General features: G+C 50.0%; 2 protein-coding genes across 12 annotated transcripts in view; one reads left to right on the top strand and one right to left on the bottom strand.

Annotated features, from left to right (window-relative positions):
- LOC122372462 (SH3 domain-containing kinase-binding protein 1-like) overlaps nucleotides 1–8,493 on the bottom strand; it is a 101,640-nt gene extending 93,147 nt beyond the window's left edge. For 2 of the 10 annotated variants that reach the window (XM_043349671.1, XM_043349659.1), the window contains exons 1-2: nucleotides 5,412–5,584; nucleotides 4,947–5,102 (exon numbers count right to left, since the gene is read on the bottom strand). The gene's annotated coding sequence lies outside the window, so the exon portion shown is untranslated. Of the gene's footprint in view, nucleotides 1–4,946; nucleotides 5,103–5,411; nucleotides 5,626–8,307 lie in introns of those variants that run through there. The other 8 variants (XM_043349637.1, XM_043349647.1, XM_043349664.1 and 5 more) reach the window with 7 other exon arrangements.
- On the top strand, nucleotides 5,952–20,708 carry LOC122372458. 2 transcript variants are annotated; one of them, XM_043349630.1, is made up of 17 exons: nucleotides 5,952–6,246; nucleotides 7,067–7,152; nucleotides 10,001–10,636; nucleotides 10,997–11,606; nucleotides 11,974–12,125; nucleotides 12,337–12,409; nucleotides 12,875–13,120; nucleotides 13,507–13,621; nucleotides 13,985–14,167; nucleotides 14,529–14,956; nucleotides 15,318–15,490; nucleotides 15,744–15,860; nucleotides 16,351–16,581; nucleotides 16,976–17,118; nucleotides 17,472–17,940; nucleotides 18,209–18,428; nucleotides 18,731–20,708. In XM_043349630.1, the coding sequence occupies exons 2-17, from the start codon at nucleotides 7,094–7,096 to the stop codon at nucleotides 20,291–20,293; spliced, it is 5,418 nt and encodes a 1,805-aa protein (XP_043205565.1). In that variant the 5' UTR covers nucleotides 5,952–6,246; nucleotides 7,067–7,093; the 3' UTR covers nucleotides 20,294–20,708. The 2 variants fall into 2 exon arrangements, with proteins under 2 accessions (XP_043205565.1, XP_043205564.1); XM_043349629.1 differs by having other exon boundaries at nucleotides 13,985–14,173.
- Nucleotides 20,709–21,296: the final 588 nt, after the last annotated feature.

Below are 21,296 nucleotides of genomic sequence, written 5' to 3'. Positions count from 1 at the left end.
GTTTTCCCATCCCATGTAACTAGTCCTCTTGTACCTAAAGCGTATAATGTAACCGTGTGCTTCAAATGAAAAACCATAATTTCATTATACTCTTAACATTCAGAAGGGAAACAATGATTGGCATTTGGTTATTTTCTTTTATTTACCAAAATACATGTAAAAGCCATATAACAAATAACGAGTACACTTTAAGACCATGAAACGACCAGACAACTACACTTAACCCGTGGATAAAAGAGCATTTTCTATCGACGGAATCATGCCTCATGTCACTAAAGATCTCTTTGCTAAAGCCTGTACCACACACTAATGAAACGCGTCATGCACCCACAGGGTTACAGTGAGGGAAATCCACGTGGAAATGCTTAGAGATAAAAGATGAATTGTGGGATGTTCAGTTGGGTATTCGTCCCTGGAACTCCATTCTGTCGTTTGTGGCGACGGTCACACGTCCTTTAGAGCTTCCGGCAGAGGGTTCTTGGGGTGCTTGCTCTCGAAATGTTGTTTGTACGTTTTCGGGTCAGGCATTTGAGACTGAAATATTCCGAAAAATGGCATCAGAATTTGCGATTTAACACCCACAACTTTCCACGATAGGAATGAAGAAAACAATTGTAAGAATATAAAAAGCCATGCAGTGAAACGAGAACATGCCATAAGGTGTCGTTTACAAGATAGCGTGTAGTTAGATCCTGTAATTCAACTCAACACATTAGTTGTTAGTCAAGCTTCGCCAACCGATAAGCGAACTAATTACCATAAAAGGGTAATCTACGGTGGACGACGAGGAACTACTAGGATAAAAACTATAATGTGGACATCAATAGCCTTACTGGACCAGTATTCTCATCCACAACAAGTTGAAAGTTTAAAGTCCATTTACTCAAGGAAAGAACGAATGCAAAAAAAAAACTCAGCCCTGGCCACTGAAAACACTAATTGCATCTTTACCAACAACTGATCAAAGTCTTCTGAATCTCGTGGATCTGCATATGCCTTTGCTCCATTACTTTGATCATCGGAAGGCGAAGTGCACATGCATCCATTACAAGCCAAGCATCCACATTCTAAACACATAGGCTCAAAATGTAGAGCTACATGCTGTCCGATTCTTGTGGCGAAGTCAGTTAAAAGAGAACGATAGTTTCAATTAACCATTACAAGACATTCTTTACGTCTGCCAGTTTACAGGATTTCCATTCCATATAGAAACTAAGCATTTGGCACCTATATCAAGTAGGTACTCTTTCACCATTCTATATTATTCTATTCCAATATACATGGTGTTTTCTTAGTTTATCCTGCGACGTGCGGGGAGGCGTTTTTACGTACCCCCCCCCCCCCCCGAAGGTTTTTTTTTCGCAAATATAAAATACGGCGGCGCGCAGTGCCCGCAGCGCCGCCGTTTTTTGACACACCTTTTCATATATCTTTTCTGCAAAGGCTGTAAAAATTCAACTATGGTCGTTCAAGATCAGGTTAGCAGGTGACCTTAAACCTTACCTCAGCAAAAGTTATAATGCTCGCCATACCTACAACAACTGAACGATCGCCTTGAAACTGTCCGCGATTGACAAAAGAAATAGGATATAACAAGGCTGTATATACAATATAGGGCAATAAAGGGCATATAATACTAACTATACATAAAATACACATCTGGGAATCTGGAAATCAGCGACCTAAGGTCAGGTTAATTTTGCGACCTATCCATTATAAGTCAATTGGAGAAAATTGAAATGGGCTTCAGGCCGAAGCCTGATGCATAACCACTTAACCTAAAAACATTTGACTTTCAATTGCCTGCAATCTATTCCTGGGAGTAACCAATTCCTTAACCCCGGTAGGCAAAATCAGTAGATAAGGTTAGGTTAGGTTAGGTTAGGTTAAGCAAGGTTAGATCAGACACGGTCATCAGAGACAACGGTCATCCAATTCGCCGGTGAAAATAAGCTCCCGATCTAATAGTGGATTGCAAAACTCGATAAAAGGCATGACAATTTCTTGCCGCCGATGGGATTCGAACCCACGATCTCAATCTTGTTAGAGAGATCAAGTCATTTGCACCTGTGATCTTGCCACTTTGCAAATCAAAGTTCTCATATCGATAGAAAACCCTGCATCGATACACGATAGTATATTTAGATCGACCTTACCAAATACTTAAACCTCGCCCGCAAATGGGGGGAGGGGTAGCCACCCCCAACCCCGCCCGCCACCCCAGTTAGTTTTTCTGCTCTTCGCTTAACACTTTTCAAGCTAGAAGCCTGATTTTTCGTATAGCTGCTCCTCTACTCTTTCTTAGCGTCCACCGAAAATTTCAAGTTGCTGTGGTTTTTGATTTGGAGATATGACCTTGTTCTTCAGGTCATGTCATGACTCAAATGACAAATACCCAATATCTTGCATTGGCTATGGGTCTTGTGAGCTTTTGACACCTTGATTTCGGCCTTTTATGCCAGTCTCACCTCCCCCGCCTATCATATAACATGTTGTTCGACGACATACAGATGTTGGGGCCAGGGTCAAGGTCAACCTAGGTCATCTAAAAACATTGCGTTTTAGGCAAGCTAAATTTACTTTTCGTGAAGTTTCTTTGACTGTAATTTTGGTAAAAGCTTCTCAGTTCTCAGTTCATGATCTCATCTAATAAGGGCACAGAATCAATTGGTGCACACATCAGCACAAACACAGACACATAAACACATTTCATTGACCTTGACCTAGCTTGACCTGAAATGACAACAGCCAGTAAAAACCTAGTCGGATAGTGTGACAGAGGTTCTACTAGCTGGCTTGGCAGCGTCATCAGTAAATGATGAGCAGCGCATGTGATATTCCAACAGTGACCCCAACCAAACAGCAACATTTTTTAGTTTGACCTGACCTGGAAGGTCAATGACTGACCCGATTAAGTAAAACTGGGTATCATTGGATTAATCTCTTCCCAGAGAATCTGTTGCTCTTTACTACAAGCTCTATCATTTCTCCAGCAGGAATGCAATGGTGCAGGGGGTGGCAACCCCCCCATGCCAGTCTGCAAAACGTGGCAGGGTTCGACGAGATCTCGTCGGGGCAGACACAGTGGGGCGGGGGCAGATATCGGGGCAGCTTTTGAGAAATCGGGGCAGAGTTCGGCAATTCCGGGGCAGACCGTTTGTAGTCGGGGCGGACCGGGGCGGGGTGCACGCTACCCAAGATACCTATAAGAAACAGGTAGATCCGATGTTTGAAAGTAAACAAAAAGTAAAGCCCCAGTCACAAATTTGACGCACCTGTGACATTTCCTGACACCCACGTGACTATTGTATTAACTTTTGTGTTATGCGATGTTTTGACCTTATTTAAAGTACTGAAAGCTCAAAATGTATGATTAATGTTGTTTAAAGCAGCATATGAATAATTATGTTTGTAAATTATCGATAAGCTGCTTATAGCAGGTCACGTGATTGCTACCAGATTATGTGCTCAGAAAGCATCTTTTCAACTTCGATTTTGAACAATTTTTACCTCCTTTGAGGCCAAATGATGGACGGTTTGAGGCACACGATGAAATGCTGAATCTATTGATGCCAAAATTTGTTCGTTTTTTGCATTTTTAGACTAGTATATCCTGGCTCAAACTTTGACCAGTTTGTGTGTAAACCCTATGGTGAAGGGAAAACTTCACGCCCAGCACACGCCCAGCAGACGTCTTTACAGTGCTGCCAAATCGTGTTTGGTGGGGGTCGCACGCTACCGGTGGAATATAATAAAGAAGCAGAGTATTGTTGAAACACGCGAGAAAAAGTGAGCTGCGCCACAAACGTCACTGAAGCGCAGAAATTGTCATTTGTAACTGCTACCATATTCGAGTTTTCCCTTCATCGGGGCTATGAATGTTTTACGCTTGGTTTTACGCGCCGTGTTTCGTATTAGCAACCAAGAAGGAAAGGCGCTACCCGGAGATACTCCTTTCTAGCCTCACCAAACCAAATCAAACCAAACCGAACCAGACCAAACCTGACCTAATCGAACACTCGTAAATGTGCTGTATAGCCCTCACGATGATTGCCGTCCGGCCAAATGATATCCACATTTCCACTTAGAAACGAACGCATGCTAAACCGGCTGCGAACCCGCGACCTGCAGATTAAGAGACGAGCTGCACACTTAAAACTAAGCCAACAACTAGCTGATCATCGCCAAGACGAGGTGTAATATCAGTTTTTCAATGATGGGGCATTGTCCGAGTAGTGCCTTTCTTTGGTTGCAAAAACGAAATGCGCCCCTCGCTGCCGATTGATTCGACGTTGCCATGGCAACATGAGGCAGTTTTGCACCCCAACTGCGTCATCATCACATTTTAACCGGAACACTACGCTAGCCGCTCTATATAATATAACCTTGACCAATGATCAGATCCTTTTAAAAAAATTGTCGAGTCTCATTACCGCGACCGCGACCGACTTAAATTTGCGCGGGTGATGTATTGATATGTAGTTTTTATGCTATATATAGTACATTTAGGGCCTAATCTAACCTGCCCCAATTAGATGCCCCATTTGGGGCAGAAATTCGACTGCCCGGGAGGCTGACTGCCCCATTTGGGGCAGGATTCCGGCTGCCCCAAACACCTCGTCGAGCTGGCTGCCACGTTTTGCAGACTGGCCCCCATGTCCGTTCTAGGATGGAAAAATGGCATGTGTGGGCTAGGGTTAAGCCACCAGTGACATAATCAAGGTCTGAGCATTGTGGGTAATCTCGCATAAATATTATATGCATTCAGACCCTAATAATGCATGAACCTTGTTTGTTTTGTTTACAGCAGAAAGCTGTTGGTCATGCATGCCCCACTGTTGCCATAATCCCTTCAAACAAGGTGTGGTTGATTAGGTAGGTAATGAGTCGACACTGTTTTGTCATTGTCAGTGAATGGAGTACATTGCAGAAAAAGTATTACATACCTTACAAACATCACAGTTAAAGGTGAGAGCTGCAGCTGCAGCTTTCTTCTGATCCTTCAGGTTATGACCCGCCTGTTTCTTAGCGGCAGCCGACTTCGCTTGAGCTTTTTGCTGTGATTGAATTTTCTGTTGTCCCCGAGCCATTTTGCTTCAATTCTGGAACACCAAATAACAATTAACAACAGTATGTAGCTTATCCTCCAGTGTATAGATTCAGAGATGTAAGATAGGTCAAGGTACAGCGTACATCGGAACTTTCACATCAACATGCACTAATGACAACTGACAAGTCAGGAAAACCAAAAAACAAAAGTTTGAGTTCGCACACTGAAATGGCTTCCTCAATCACATCTGCTGAAACTGATATAATAAAACAAAAATGATAATTGTTGGTAATACAGCTGACACACACCCTGCACATGACGTTGTGGACACAAAAATCAGAAAATACTGGAAAATACTCACAAAGTAGGTTGAGGTTCAGGTAGGCAACTCAAAGGCTTGCTCGTTGTTGGTTGTGGTATATATGGCCTTGTAGCCTTGGGGCCTTGGTTGTTGTAGAAGAGTCAGGGCGCGCAGCAGCTTGAAAGGCTCACGGTCAGAAAATACTAGAAAGGCTTGCTCAAAAGCTCAAGAGTAAACATCGATGCGTCACACATGTCACAGCAAAACAAAAAATGAAACGGAAGTGGATATGGTAGCAGTCCGGTCGTGATTTTTTGCGAAGGTCATCCGAAGAAACTTTTTTCCTAACAAATTTCGCCTTAAAATTCATTCAACTGTCATTCGAACAAATATTTTCAAATATTTATTTTTATCAGTATTCTCAAATAAGTTATTAAGCTTGAAAATATGGCCTCTAAATACCTTTTAAGTAAGTATTTAGAGAAAGACTTTACGTACTAAAATATGGTAGCATTATTTAATTAGAGGAACAAAACTACCAAAACATCGTGCTTCAACTTTTGGCCGTTGCCTTCAGCGCACAATAAGCCTTTATATGTGCATGTTGATATCGTAAATTTTTACCAATTTGTGTTAATTTATCACGTCATATTTCTCCTTTTTGTTTTTTCGATCCATGAATTTCTTTCTTTAATAGAATATCAGCATCAAATTGTCGCATTAGCTGTTCCGTCCGCCATTTCCACGGCAAAGTAGACGAATGTGACACACTGCGCATGGTCGTGTTATTTTTTTCAGCCGTTGTGAAGCCTCTTTTGCGGGCTTGCGAGTTGTAAAAAATGATAAGATTTAGAGTCAGCTGCATTTCATCTGTGGGCTGTTGATATTCCCTAAGGTATGCTGTACTTTTTTATTCCTTATTGGTAGTGCTGTGCGTCGTTGCCGTTCCAGGGTGATGCTAGGGCCCCATTTCTGTCCAAGGCCTCGTTCGCTGGTGTTTCAGTTGTGTTTCAGCCGGTCAGACGGTGCTTGTGCTAGGACAGAAGTAATTAATGCTTATACATCAGCATAGGTATTTGGTATAGTCATTTTTCATTATTTTCTGGTTGTGCCACAACTATTTCAATTTGCATTATTGCTAGACCTAATTGGTAAGTTAAAGGGACCTTTCTGGCTCCCACATTTAAAAAGTTATGAATTGGCTTAAAAGTGATGTATCCTGGTTCAGAAAGAGCAAAAATGAGTGTCCTTTAAATTTCACCAAAGTATATTGGCAATGTTTTTGAAATTTGAGGTGTTACATTTAATTTTGATTATTTTTTGGCATCCACTGTTCCTATAACATCATTTCAATTTTGAAGCAACAATATGGTGTCTTAAAAGTGTGACAGTTGTTGTGCGCAAGGCAGTACCTATATATCACATTAACATTGTCATTTACTAAGATTTAAGGTTAGGATTAAAGTGCAGTAGCTGCTTAGAATCCAAAAACTCCAGACTTTGCATGAAATTAAATATTTCATGTATGCTTAGTAGTTAAAACATAGGTATATGCTTGGTATTGCATGGATTTTCTAACATGTTGAGATGTTCCCTTATTTTAGGTTTTTAACTTTAAAAAAGGGCTTAGGATATTTATAGAAACACACTTTGTGTGATGTACATCCCTAGACCCTAATGCTTCATTGGTGCTGTTTTCTTTTTTTTTTTCACAGCATATCTGAGTGTCTGCAAGGTGCTCAATGATGAACAACCCAGAGTCATCTGAAAATAATATGCATAGCACACCTGAGAGTGGCGGGTAATTTTTGTTATTTTCTTAATAGGTTAACATGATTTGCCTTCCATGATATGTTTCTGGTCTAGCTTACATGTCATGTAGCATAACCTTGGTGTAATTTTGTTAAATATGTCATTATACTGTCTTTGGAGTCATTTATTCTAACTTTTCTTCCAAGCTATTTATGTGGTGATGTTGTCTATCTGCAGACTTGTAAGCGATTCAACTCTGATTGAATCGATTCTCATGAATCGCTTGAAAATGCCGACTCACTGTGATTGAGTCGGTTGAATCACCTCTTGTCACCATATGAATCCTGATTGAATCGGTCACACATGGCAACTGCAAGTGATTGAATCGGCAACTCATCGATTCAAGTTGATTGAATTAACAAAATGATTCAATCACCATGTGCTGGAAATTGAGGTTATGACCATATTTAGTACTATATTATGTAGAAATATATGTGGCATTTGCATCATAGTCACACACAATGCACTGCAAAATTTTTAGGTATTTTGTCAGTATTATAAATGCGCACAGCTATCATAATTGAAAAACATTAAAAAATTGTTTTAGGTTTTAATCAAACTGTAAACACAAAATATACATAAATGTCAATGCATAAAGATGAAAAAATGAATGTTAAGTTTCTTTCCAGTGCCTTAAAATCAGTATAGTAACCAAGTTAATAGTAGCAATAAGCAGGCGCACATTGCTCAACAGTTCAACACACATGTTTTAGATATCATGTTAATCTTTATATTTTCAATACCCTGTTTCATCAGGACATTTGTGAGTATATTGATGAATACACAATGCATGCTCACATTATAATTTGGTAACCTTAGTTACTGATTTGATTTTGGGCTAAGGGTCATAAATTGCTTGATCTAACCCATGGTCTTCTCACTCACTTTACATTTCCCAGCAGAATCAGCGTTTACCTATCAACGTAAATAATTGGAATACCTTGGCTTATGAGCATTGATGGATCTGTCACATATTGCCGTGGTGGCTCCCAATTACACAAAAGTAAAGATACAATGGCAAAAAGCAGATACATACCCTACTAAGTATTAAAAAACAACCACCTTCCCATCACCTCCACCATCACCCAAAAACTATTGTTTTCATAGCTCAACAAACAATCTTTATCCGTTTGGTGTTCTTCACCTTCTAGTTTTGAGGACCGCTAACAGTTTTGCATTCGATGCTAAATTCGGATTAGAGATTTGCCAGACTGCTCGCAATATTTGCCACATGCAAACCACGCAAAATATGTACGCTTTTATGTCGCAGCTGCGTCAATATACGCTGCAACTACCTAGTGCCGGGCTAAATACATATTGCCAAACCAATTTAGATTTTTACTGTTGGATATTTTTTTCTGTAATGAATTGGGCAGAATAAAAAACTGTTTTACACGCATGCATAAATATGCTTAATTGAATCTGAAAATATAAACTATGTATTTTATATAGTTAGTAATCCATGTTCTGCTGCTAAATTAAAGATGGCTGCCCACTTAGCGCATGCGTACTTCAGTACTAAAGGCCTTGCTACACTACGCGTGTTCTGCGTGCGTTTTTTGCGAGCTTGCATGTTTGCGTATATTATATAAAAGTTAATAAAACCTTTTATAGTAATTTAATAATTAAAAAAAATATAAAAATATAACAAAAACAAAACATAATATCGTTTCTTTCTAGAACCATATTATGCAAATCACGCAAACTCGCAAAAGCAAAAAACGCACGCAGAAAACGCGTAGTGTAGCCAGGCCTTTACAAATTGCAACTCAGCTTGAGCTCCGCCGCGTATGAAGTGTGTCGTGGGGCGGGCTTGGAATTGTTATTTTGTCATTGAAGATATGGATGGTTGAGGTAGTTTTATCATGAGAGCATTCAATTTATATTATGTAACTATTGAATAGCTTCGTATGTGTCGATATTCCGTATTCTTGATAGTAAAGAAAACTTGTAGCACGCCGAAAATGTCTAGTCCGTGTAATCTTTACCGGCTTTACCACTGCTTGATAAAGTATCAATCAATATTTTTTTGAATGGCTGATCACCAGCTATTTTAGTTTGGGTATCACAATTGATTTGCAAATTTTGGTCCTTTTCGATGATGCTGATAATATGTGGTAGTGTTCTGTGCAATTTTGCATGTTTCCTTTTGCAAGCGCCAAGCAGATAAATGAATTTTTATAAGTCTTCTGGTAGCTTCATTTGTAACAGAACTTGTGTTTTCTGCACTTCAATTGTCATCTTTCCACCGTATTTATATAAATATCTACAACTTTGTTGAGAGTTCAGTATAGATTTAGTACTTTTCTATGTTTTTGGGTATTCTCCTAGTGTATTTGGTTGGTATCTGTTTGGTATCAGTTTCCAAAAATGTCTTAAATTGATATCACATATGTATATATTTTATATAACATCTTGATTGAATCGCGTTGAGTTAAATCATGAGTTGAGTCATTCCCTGAATCACTGAAAATGGGATGAGTCGTGATTGAGTTGAATCACAAGGTCCATGAGTCGTGATTGAATCGCTTGGAAAATCAGACTGTTTGATTGAGTTATGATTGAATCGGTCATTTCATCAAGTGAGTCGTGATTGAATTGATTGAATTTTTTTGAATCGTTTACAAGTCTGTCTATCTGAAGTCTTTGCTGTACCTATTGGTTGTAATCTTTCAGTCAGTTAATTGTTCAGTCAATGAAATGCTAATATGCAGCACAGTCTTCCACTGTTTCTGATGCCCACAACATCTGCAAACTCATTTAGATAGAAATGATGCTGGATGCTCATGACCCACAGTGACAGTTTATGTCCCTAACGGCCGTCATTCTCCTGTCAGATTGGGCGGTGGCCCCGAGCAGACCGCCGCCGAGTGCCGTCCGCCGGCCTCCCCGCAGGTGGCGGCACGACCGGCGCCGCCGGTGCTCACCCGACATCCGATCGCCTCGCCGTCGCCGCCTCTGGTACGCCACACCAAACAGGTGCGCACCTACAGCCGGCCGGTGCCGAGCGCCGTCCAGCCGCGGCAGCCGGTGCCCAGTCGCGCGCAGCAGGTGCTGCAGGCGGCCGTGGGCCGCGGCGCGCCCCTCCAGCAGCGTCAGCCGCCCGCCGCCGCCGGTCGCCGGCCGCCGCTGCACCAGCAGCCGGCGCACCAGGAGCAGCCGCAGCAGTACGTCATGGCCGCGACGACGGCCGAGCAGCAGCCGACGCGCATGGTGGCCGTGCAGGTGGCCGGCGCGCCGCACCAGTATCGACTGGTCTCGCAGCCGGCGGCTGCGCCCCGCCTGGCGCACACACAGTACAGTCTGGTGGCGACGCCGCCGGCGCCGCAGCCGCAGCCGACCGACGCAGGGCTGCTCGTGGTGAACGCCGCGCCGGCCAGCGCCACCCTTGCTGTCCCGCAGCGCCAGGATGGAGTCTACATGGTGACGCCGGCCGTCCAAAGCCAACCAACGGTGGACGTGCCAGTCCAAAGGTGAGAGAGACTTTGTGTTGCTGGTGACGGGGTCGGTTGCAAATTGGATCCTCGTGGGTCAGCCTGCACGCTGATCACATTAGGTTGATGTGCTGAGCTTGCATGTTTCTGGGATCGAGACATCAGCTAACTAGCTATAGATCATGTGTCAGTGATGAATCAAGCATTTCCTGATTGTATTTTGGAAACTTGCCCTCTAATTTCGTGTTTAGTGCAGGGTCTTCTAACATACGCTCGATACGCTGTTGCCATTCAATTTATACGTTTCCTTCACAGACATTTAGTAAGTGGAGTGTGAATACAGACGCATCTACTCTCACTGCGCCTGCTGTCGCTGACCGTTCCTGCCGTGTTCCCCAGGACGATCGGCGGCGGCGGCGGGCCGGCGATGCGCGGCCGTCCCGCAGCCAGTGGCCCGCGCCCCGCCGGCCGCGGCCGGGCCGTCGGCCGAGCGGTGCTGACTTCCGTGGGCCGCGGCCTGGGCCCGCCGGCTCCGACCTGTCAGCGTCCCGGCGAGCCGCCGCCGCCGCCCCAGCCGGTGGCGGCGCCCGGCCAGCCCTTCGATATCTCCCAGATTCCCATCGAGTTTGAGGAGCCCGCGGTGACTGCGGCGCGCACACAGGCGGCGGCGGTGGCGGCTGCCCAAGGCACTGTGGTGCGCTCACAGTCTGTGGCGGCGGCTGGCCAGGGCGCTGCGGTGCGGACACAGGTGGTGACTGCCCAGGTCACTGTGGCAGGCACACAGGCGGCTGCAGCTGCCCAGGGCTCTGCGGCGCCCGCTGCTGTGACGGCCACTGGAACCACAGCCGCGGCACCGGCAGCGGTGGCCGGGACGGCGGCGGAGCCCCGGCCGACCACCCAGACACTGGTCGAGTATGTGTCTGCTGGCCAGTCAGGTCAGGCGACCCCTGCAGTGCGGAAAAAGACCATCACCATGGAGCAGTACAGGGAAATGCAAAGGAAGAAAAAGGTAAGCAGAACAAATTATCATGTAAAAGTAATATACTCATTGGTTGTTTATTCTTTGCGTTCTTTACTTTTATGGACGATCATTTTTCTTACGAAAGTTCGCATCCACGCAACAATATGCTATTAGTCTAGTACAATTTAATTTCTGGTCACTTGCTTCGATTGCTAGAAGCTTTTGACGCTACAACGCTGGTTTACAGCAGGACTGGCTGATGGCATCAAGTCCAAACCATGGTTTTGCCAGTCAAGCCCTCTTTCATGCCACACATATCTAATTGAGTGCGTTTCGCCCAGCGTACCAACATCCACCATTCACAGTACTCTCTTGTTTACTTCCCACTGCTAACAATTCACCTCTGTTCGCGCAGGAGCGCACCCAGTCACTCGACTCGTCTCTTCAGTACGTCTCAGGCGAGGGAGGCCAGCGGTTCCAGACGTACGGTCGCGCCACGGCGCCAATACTGAGTGGTCAACTGCAGGCCACCGCCGCCGGCAAACAGCTGGCGGCAGTCATCGACAGGTGCGTGACGGGGGCGGTGGCTGTGGTTGCTGGTGCTTGTGACGGAGATGCTGGTGACAGTGACGGCAGCAGCGACGATAAATTGGATTGGGGAGTGTAACATGTTGACGGTTTATGTGGCGCAGTTTTTTATTCTGATTCCTGGGCAGGGATGGGGTATAAATACGGTGCCGTCGACTGCCTGCTAACGCGTCTCGTTCCTTTTCTCCAGGACTTTGGTGCTGAAGGATCCATCCCGTTCGACCAGCGCTGGAGACAGCGGTAGCGCCGCCAAAAAGCCAGAGGTAGGTGTCGCCTCTTATATGTATGCGGTTGCTTGTATACCACGTGCAGCTGGCCGTTTTAGTTTCAATGTCAGTTCAGGCTGCGTTGTATTGAAAATTGTTGCTAACTTTCATCGACATATTTGTTATTTATGTCCTTCTGTGTTATTTCTGTTATTTGAGCCTAATTCTGTTGCGAGTATGGCTTTGTCTGGATCAATGAACTGTCGCAGACCACAGCTCCAGACGTCTGGTCAGATTATGAGTCATGACTGACTGGGTGTGACTGATTGTGATTGTGACTGATTGTGATTGTTTCTGGCTGTGATTATGACTGATTAGTGGGTGATGACTGGGTAACTACTTTTTGGCTGAGAGGCTTACTGTGACTGGTTGACTGTGACTGTTACTGGTTATGACTGGGACTGACTGCGACTGTGTCTGGCTCTGACTGTGACTGACTGTGACTGCCGCGCCCTCCGGCAGCCGTACTCGCCGCGGACGGTGCCCGGTAAGCGGGCTCTGTGCCCGTTCTGCGCCCAGTCGTCGCTCGACTTCCGGCGCTGCGACTACTGCCGGCGGCCGCTGTCAGCCGACTGTAAGGTGGTCGACTCGCCCTCGCCCGCCCCCTCGCCCTCCCCCTCTCCCTCGCCCTCGCCCTCGCCCTCGCCGGCGGCGGCGAGACCGGCCACCGAGCAACAGTCCATCATCGTGTCCCTGTCGCCGACCACGGTGAGAAAACCTCTATTTGGGAATGCGTGGAATAGAACACTGTCGAGACTTTAGAGTATACTTATGCGTGCTATATGAAAAGTATAGTTAATATAGTCGTTTGCATTTGGTGGTATTGACAATGACATGGCTCCTTGCGTTGAGTGATCGTTCTAAGTTCTTCGAAGCTTTTTCATGACACCGTTGTCATCGTAACGGGGTCTAGAGAGCTGTTGCTTTCATTCATTCAGTGATTAAAGTTGCTGTACCTAGTAATTCCGCTCTGGTATTGTGTTACGATGCCGTTCAGCGAAGACTTAGAAACATCGTCTGTCGATCATCATTGTCATCTCTCGCTCGTGATCAGTGCCCGTTCGGCTTCCACTGACGCCGCGTTTGTTCGCCAGTATTCGCGTGTGATCGCCCAGCCGCGGCCTGTGGTCAGAGTGGGAGCTGGCCGGCCGCCGCCGCCCCCTCCCCGTCAGCAGAGACGGGTGCGCCGGCGACTGACTGAGGAGCCAGGTGAGGCTAGGTGGAGGGAGAGGGGACAGGGAGAGAGTGGGTTGAAGAGTGGGAGAGAATGATGGAAAGGAGAGCGAGTTGGAGATGGGAGTGGAAGTGAATGGATGAGGAAAATACAGCGCAGGATGACGGAGAAAGGAGGAGTAAGGGATCAGTTTGGCGTACTCCTGGTCTCAAAAGTTCGCTCGAACAAGACAGACTATAAACGTTTTTAAAACATCAGCGTCTTTTTCACGTCTGCGGGTATGAGTAATGAATATGTTACCTGAATGATTGTGACGGAAGATACCGCACAAGCCTTATCGCCGTTCTCGCCATGACCGTTATATAACCTCTATAAACACGCGTCCCTCTCCCCCGCAGAGTGTCTAACCATCTCATCTGACGAGGAGAGCCCGACGCCGACCCGTCCGTCGCCGGCGGTGACGCCCCAGGCGGCCGACGGCAGCGGTGGCACGCGCTCGTCGACTGAGGAGGGCACGCCCGGCGCCGGCGGCGACAGCGCGCGGCTGAACGGCGAGGAGCCGACTGCCGGCGGTGTCATTGGTGCGTGTGAGTGGAAGAACGCCACTCACATGAACAGAGGAGGATGGGGGGGGGGGGGGTGCTTATCAATATAGGAGGGCTGATAAGCTCATGATTGACGTACAATGACTGTGATTGTTGACGTAAATGTGTCATGGAGCTGGAAAACGTGGAAACTTAGGTTAGGCTAGGCAATAGCCGTTTCCAAGCTTTTTGCAATGTCATATCCCTGACCGTTGATTTTTATATATTGATTCATGTTAAGCTTATTTTAAAACCATCTTTCAAAAAACATGGGCATCATTACCCTGTTAGCCTCTGTGACCAAACGATCCAATGTGTGCCGACATCTGTTGGCTGACTGTCTGTCCGCGGCCGGCAGGCGGCGGTAAGGCGGCGGCAGACGCGGCGGACGCGCCGATCGAGGAGTGCTGGCAGCGCGACCTGCTGGCGCTGACCGGCGACGGCTCGCTGCCCGGCGGCTACGTGCTGGAACGGCCGCGCGCCGTGCGGTTCGGCTCGTACCGGCCCGCCTGCGAGCAGCCGGTGCTTTTCAGCGAGCAGGGCGTCCAGCTGCGGCTGCCCACCGCCGGCCGGACCCCAACCACCGTGGGCCTCACGCTGCCGCCGGACCGGCTGACGCGCGTGCAGGCCCACTTCGGCTCGCAGATGATGGTGCTGTTTCTGTACCTGACGACCGAGTCTGGAGCGCCCATCCGTCGCATCCTGCAGATGTCCGACCCGGCAGACGTCTACTTTGATCCGGAGAGCACTCAGGAGGCACAGAAACGCGTCACGTTCATATTCGAGGTGAGAGTCTTTTGTTAGGTGCTTTATTTTAAAAAGGGGAACGTAGAGGACGGGTAGCTGGTCATGGGTGAGGCATGTCTCATGAGAGTCGGGGTAAGGCGCACGCTGGTTAGGCTCACTATTTAAGTTAGGTGCCATCTAGGCTGGCTGAGTCGTGTGTGGCTTGTTTATATTGCGGTAGCTGACACCTCAGTGACGCCTTACTGGACGTAATATTACATGCAGGCATTCTTGGGACACTCATGCTTCTCAATTCATATCGTTGGCAGTTATCAACCGCCGCTGACTGAGGCATGTTTGTATAATGCTGACTGCGTCTGTTGTCCCAGACTGATCAGCCCGACTCTGACTCTCTCAACAGGAGAACCTCTCGGAGGAGTCGCGCATCACCCTCCTGCAGGTGTTCAAAAGCTCTGTGGGCGAGAAGCGAGTCATCGAGATCAACATGGCCGAAGCCAACCGTATCCTGGTGATGTCGGCGCCACCGCTGCTCTCCACCAGCCTGCAGTCGCACCAGCAGCATATGGTCAAAACGTGAGACGGAGCACGAGGGCGGGTGGATAGTGGGAAAGATGCTGTAGCTGTATTTTGTCATAGTGGTCACGAGAGTTTGTGGAGCTAGAAAATCTGAACTTGGTGAAGTCGCGCTGTGATATGTTTTGGCCGATCGATGAATATATTCACGTTCTGTAGAGTTTTACCGACCGTACATCACCTTATTGACCCCCACTCTTACCCACACCGCTACCCCACCCATTTAACCTCTGCCTTTGCTGCGCCGCCGCAGCCTGCTGCAGTTCCCGCCTCCGCCCGCCTCTGGGGCCATCGCCGTCACCACGGACGACTACTGCTGCCTGGAGGAGGAGCAGTTCCTCAACGACGTCATTATCGACTTCTACCTCAAGTGAGTGGCCAGGACGTGGGGCTATTGATTTTGATGGAATAGCTGTGCTATATCATTGACCACTGCAATTGCTCGAGGGCAGCGGTAGACTGGGGCTGATGATGGGGAGGTGAAGGAGTTGATCTAGATGATCATTGAGCTGGTTATCGTTTAGAGTGACGTCTGTTGAAGAGAGGTTTTTGTTGAACGCCGCGCCATGCCCTTAAGTGCAGTTGCGGAAGTTCATAGTAGGTAGGTAGTATGTATGCCTCAGACCACGTTGGCTGTAGACACTCAAGCCGTATCGGCTAAATTTACGTTAGTTGTCAGATATTATTGTACTGTTAGCATTTCCATGTGCCAAAGTTCACAATAATGTGCGTTAAAACACCAAGACGTTACGACAGTACAAACCTTGTCCAGAAAGTGTTAACCGTTATGTCGCTTTGCGCCCACCCGTTTTGCTCGGGGGCAGTATATCCTCTCTGACGCCGCCCCGCCGCCTCCTCAGGTACCTGGTGTCGTCCCGTCTGGCCGAGTCGGACCGGCGGAGGACACACGTGTTTAGTTCGTTCTTCTACAAACGGCTCACCACTCGTCCGAGTAGCCGGCACGGCCGTCGCCCGGCTGAGGACAGCCTCAAGATGACCGCCGCAGAGAAGCGACACGCCCGGGTCAAAGGCTGGACCAAGAGCGTGGATATATTCGACATGGACTTCCTCATAGTACCCATCAACGAGCAGTGAGTGAACTGGAGCCGGCTGGGAGAGGGAGGGGGGAGGGGATGATACGCACGGTGGTGCCGGTGGTTCATTGGCATTGACAGGGAACTGATGTTAGTTTTCTTTTATGTTTTTTAGTGTTGAAAATGTTATAAATTACACTTACTAAACGTCTGCAAGGCAGAGGTTAAAGAGGGGACCAAATGTGCTACTCGATAGAGAGACGCCTAAAGGCATTATAAAGAAACTACAACCTGTTCTGAGAGGAAGCAGTGCGAGCATTTCGGGCATCCTCAAACTAGGTATTTTGACCATCGTGAAATAGCCGCACCCTGACTTCCTTATTTTTTGTTTCCGTTCACACTGCACACCACCATTCTTTCGCTGACACTTGAACGAATTGTTTGCACGCAGCTCCCACTGGTTCCTGGCCATCATCTGCTTCCCGGGTCTGGAGGGCTTCCAGAGACTCTGCGACAACGCGCCGTGCGAGCCTCCGGAGCCCCGTCGGTCCCGCGCCGCTGCCCCGCCGCCGCCACAGCCCCCGCCGCAGCCCGGTACGCTCCCTGCACGAAGGACGGGGAAAGGCTGGGGTTTGTTATACATGGGCCTGTCCGGTTGGGTGGCTCATCGTGCTGGTATGTGTGTTAGATTCTGGTTAGATTCTCGAAATCGGCTCGGTTCTCCCCCTAATTTGATCATATCGGGTGGTGTGGCGCTGTGCCCTGTTGTAGCCTTGTACCCGGCATATCTGATGTCATAATTTGGGTGTCACTCGTATGCAGAATCTGCAGCCATGTGAAGCACATGACCCACAAAATGTTTCCAACTCCGTTCCGGGAATCACTCCAGCACCACGGCCCAGCTATCTTCTGCTATCTCCGTGACTCAGCGCCCGCCACGTTTGCAGCGACGGCGCCGGTGGCTGCTGCGGTAACGGTACCGTCTCAGGTCGGCAACACGCGCATCGTGCCGGTGAAGGTGGAGCCACCCGAGGAGCAGCTGGACGACAGCGACCGTGACGAGGCGGAGGGAGACGACGAGGACCTGGATGCCGAGCCCGAGGAGGGTGATGAGCCGCGCGCCGCGCCCGCCGCCGAGGGGTCGGCAGTGACGCCGGCGGCGGGGGAGTCGGCAGGGGAGGGAACTCAGCAGCAGCAGCAGCCGTCGGCGGCGGCGTCTGACGCGGCGCCGGCAGCCCCCGCGAATGGGGAGGCTACCGCCGCCGGCTCTGCTGCGCCGGAGGAGCCCGCCGCTGCTGGAGATACCAAGGACGCCAAAGGAGACTCGGCCGGCAGCGCTGCCGAGGATGAGTTTGAATTGGAGACGCCGATACCGGCCGTCTGCACCAAGGACTGGCCGCCGACGGCCGTCAAACAGTGAGTGGGACGGGGCGATCGAGGTGCACCTTCGATATTTGTTTTATGGAACTCTACAGAAGGCTCAACAGCACAAATGTGATTAAACGTTTGACTTACAGGTGCTAGAATATTGCCATTTTCAAGTCTGCCTATCAAATTTTTCTTCGAAACAAATAAGTTAGCTTCAAGCAGCATTGTTATATAAAGAGAAGCTTTTATTATTTATCCCATATCTATGAATATGTCAAACTATAACGGACACGGTCGCCCTCCCGTTTCCGCGCAGGCCGTGTGTGCTCATATTCGACTCGCTGGCGGGTGCCAGCCGGTCCCGCGTGGTGGCCACCATCCGTGACTACCTGAGGGTCGAGTACAGCGTCAAAAAGGGCGGCCAGCGACCCTTCAGCAAGGACACCATCAAGGGCTGCTGCGTCAAGGTGCCGCAGCAGAACAACTTCAGCGACTGCGGCGTCTACGTGCTGCAGTATGTGGAGAGCTTCTTCCAGGTAAGCTATACTACTGCACCTGTGTCCATTGTCAGGACCGAAGACCCCCCATAATAGCATATTTTGTCAAGTTCGACCTACAAGTGCTACTTTCATGTCCATGTGTCCGTCAAATGCCGTTAGCTCCTGAATAACAGTAGGTTATTTTTCTTTCGAGTATTTAATGGATGAAAACGCAACAATAATGTTCCACGTTAATAATTCATTATCAATTGAATCCAAGTGGCTCGTCGATTACTCAGTGCATCTGCACGTTTCCCGTGGCTGACCGCCCGCCCTGGGCGTGTATTTTTATCCGGCAGAGCCCGATCCGGGACTTCCAAGTGCCGCTGATGCCTCTGCCGCGCTGGTTTCCGCCCGAGCGGCCCCTCCACAAGCGTGAGCAGCTGGCGCGGCTGATCGAGCGGCTGGCGCGCCGCCAGAACCCCGAGAACGCTGCCGGCCTGCCGCGGCTGCTCTTCAACTCGGCGATAGCGGCCGGAACAGCGACCGTAGAGCCGCCGCCGGCCGCCGGACGCGACGGGAAGCCGCCGCGGCCGGGCGCGCCGGCGGCCGGCCCGGTACCCCGGCAGCTAGTGGTGACTCGGAACACGGCCAGTGCTACTCGCCAGCAGGCGGCCAACCAGCCGGGCAGGCCGGCGGCCGGCGCACAGAGGCACGTTCAGTACGTGACGCTGAAACCCGAGAGCGGCTCGGCGGCGACTGGCAGGTCCGTGCAGCTGCTGTCTCTGCAGGCCAAGCCGGGCCGTGGCATTGCGGGCAGCACGCCCACCAAGCTGTCCATCCGGCCGCTGAAGCCGGTCTCCCCTGGTCAGCGGCCGCTGGTGCTGGCCTCTCGTCAGGTGTTACTGGGTCCGGCAAAACCCTCCCCGGCCCCGGTCAGGCCTACGGTGAAGTTCGTAACCCATCGACCGGTCACGACGCAGGCCAGACAAACCGGACTTCAGCCGACGAGTATCGTGACGTTGCCGGCAGTGGCGGGGCAGAAGTCGCCGGCCGGCTTGGTGAAGGTGTCTGTCCCGGCGGGGATTACCGTGAGGCCGGTGCCGCCGGACCCGGAGCCGGAGCCGGAGCCAGAGCCGGAGCCGGTGCCGGTGGTGACCGAGGCGGGACCCGTGCTCGTGGAGCCGCGTCAGGAGGTGGCGGCGACCCGCTCTGCAGAGGCGCCGCAGAGGCCGACAGAGGTGGAGACAGCGCCCTCGCCAGCTCCGAGCCAGACTCCCCCGCCGTCCCAGTCGTCAGACGAGACAGAGCCGGCGACAGCGGTGGCGGCGGCGGCGCCGGTGGTCACTGCCCGGCCCCCGCTGCGCCCGGCCGCCACCGCCGCCGGCCAGCCACCGCGCCCGGCTAGCGGTGCCGCGCGCACAGAACCCATGGCGCCCAGACCAAAGACTGTGCCCACCGCCGCTCGGACGACAGTGAACACATCCTCAGTGTCTTCAGTTTCCTCGCCCGCCGCCGGCCGGCCGGCTGTGAAAGCCTCCACCGCTGTGACCCCTGTAACCGCCCCTGTCGCCTCCCGGTCCAGTGTAAGACCCTCCCCCGCCGCCTCCCCTGTGGGCGCCCCTGCCGCCGCTCGGCCCGCCGTGAGCGCCTCCCCTACCGCCTCCGCGGGTTCTCCGATGGTGCAGTCCAGTGCGCTGGCCGCCGTGGCCGACTCCTACGCGTCGGACGATTCGGAGGACGAGGAGCCAGAGGTGCCGCTGGCGGCGGCTAACGGCTGTGAGAGTGGAGAGGACAGCCCGGCACGCCTGTCTCGCCGCGGCAAGCCGGTCCGCGACTACGCACTCATGGTGGGCTGTAAGCGGCGCCTGCCTGTGACGGCCGGCTCGCCCAAGCAGGCCAAAACACCGCGAAAGAGCTGAGACGCGCGTGGTCTCTGGGACAGCGATGGGAGAGAGCTGTTACAGCTACACAGAAGCCAGTCATGGGAGGCGGGCTCGGCGGGCTGTTTGTTTGTCCGCCGGTGCCCTGGGGAGTTGAGGTGACGCTGCGCGGCGGCACCGGTCGGATCTGAGCGCGGCCGCGGCGTCGCGGTAAGTATTTATGTCGCGGTCACTGGGCCGTTGCTTCACTCTGGGAACAAGCCACGCGCCGGGCGCCGCCCGCAAGGGAGCGCTCCTGGTGCCGGCCGGAGAAATGTTGTGATATGCAGTCTGTGCCGCATCGATTGCCTGTGCGCTGTACATTGTCTGTTGATTTGTACATAAGTGACCCTTCCGGCAGTTGGCGATTTTCACATGTTGTTGCCAGTTGACAATAAACTGGCTGTCTATCGTGGTCGGCTGTTCCTACTGTAATAAACCTGCGGCAGAGCATTCACAGAGCATACTCGGAGCCCGTACGGCAGTGCAAGGGGTGCTTGTGCGCAGTGCTGCCCGCGGAACTGTTATGCTCTCGAGTGCTCTCCGATCATAATAAATGCAAATATAGTGACAAAGTCGTTCCAAGTGAGTCAGTGCCCCAATTTGCATCATTCGGCATGGTCATTGGACTTAGCGATCACATAGGCATATCGGCAGCGTGACGAGGAACAGCCGCTACGTTCGCAACGCTATTTGATTGTACCACGATAAGTACGTGCAGAAGGAAGCGTGCTCAATTTGATATCCGGTCCACGGCCATGGGATGATGACCTGTGATGGCTGAAATGGGGGCGATGGCGTCGAGAGAGCCCTAGCGGTAGGAAATAAGAGATCCGAAGTCCGAACTGCTGGACATCATTCCGCGCCGTTTCACCTATAGGGGTCAACGAAGGTCGTGAGGCCAAAAGCTGGGCAGCAGATTGTGGTCCATCCAAAGGAGCTACAATAGGTCACTGAAAGTGAAAATGGCACCAAACGACTCGCCGTGACCTGAAGCTACTAT

This window comes from Amphibalanus amphitrite, unplaced genomic scaffold (assembly GCF_019059575.1).
Source record: "Amphibalanus amphitrite isolate SeventyFive unplaced genomic scaffold, NRLGWU_Aamphi_draft 001362F_arrow, whole genome shotgun sequence".
In the NCBI taxonomy this organism is placed as follows: domain Eukaryota; kingdom Metazoa; phylum Arthropoda; class Thecostraca; order Balanomorpha; family Balanidae; genus Amphibalanus; species Amphibalanus amphitrite.
This window is presented reverse-complemented; position numbering and strand designations above follow the sequence as displayed.

What these genes read in the sequence shown, in the direction of transcription:
- LOC122372458 (XM_043349629.1), top strand. Translation starts at nt 7,094, where the DNA reads ATGATGAACAACCCAGAGTCATCTGAAAATAATATGCATAGCACACCT. An exon ending in TGTCCCTGTCGCCGACCACG is followed by an intron (nt 13,121 to 13,506) that starts GTGAGAAAACCT and finishes TTTGTTCGCCAG; the next exon opens with TATTCGCGTGTGATCGCCCA. An exon ending in ATGTGGAGAGCTTCTTCCAG is followed by an intron (nt 18,429 to 18,730) that starts GTAAGCTATACT and finishes TTTATCCGGCAG; the next exon opens with AGCCCGATCCGGGACTTCCA.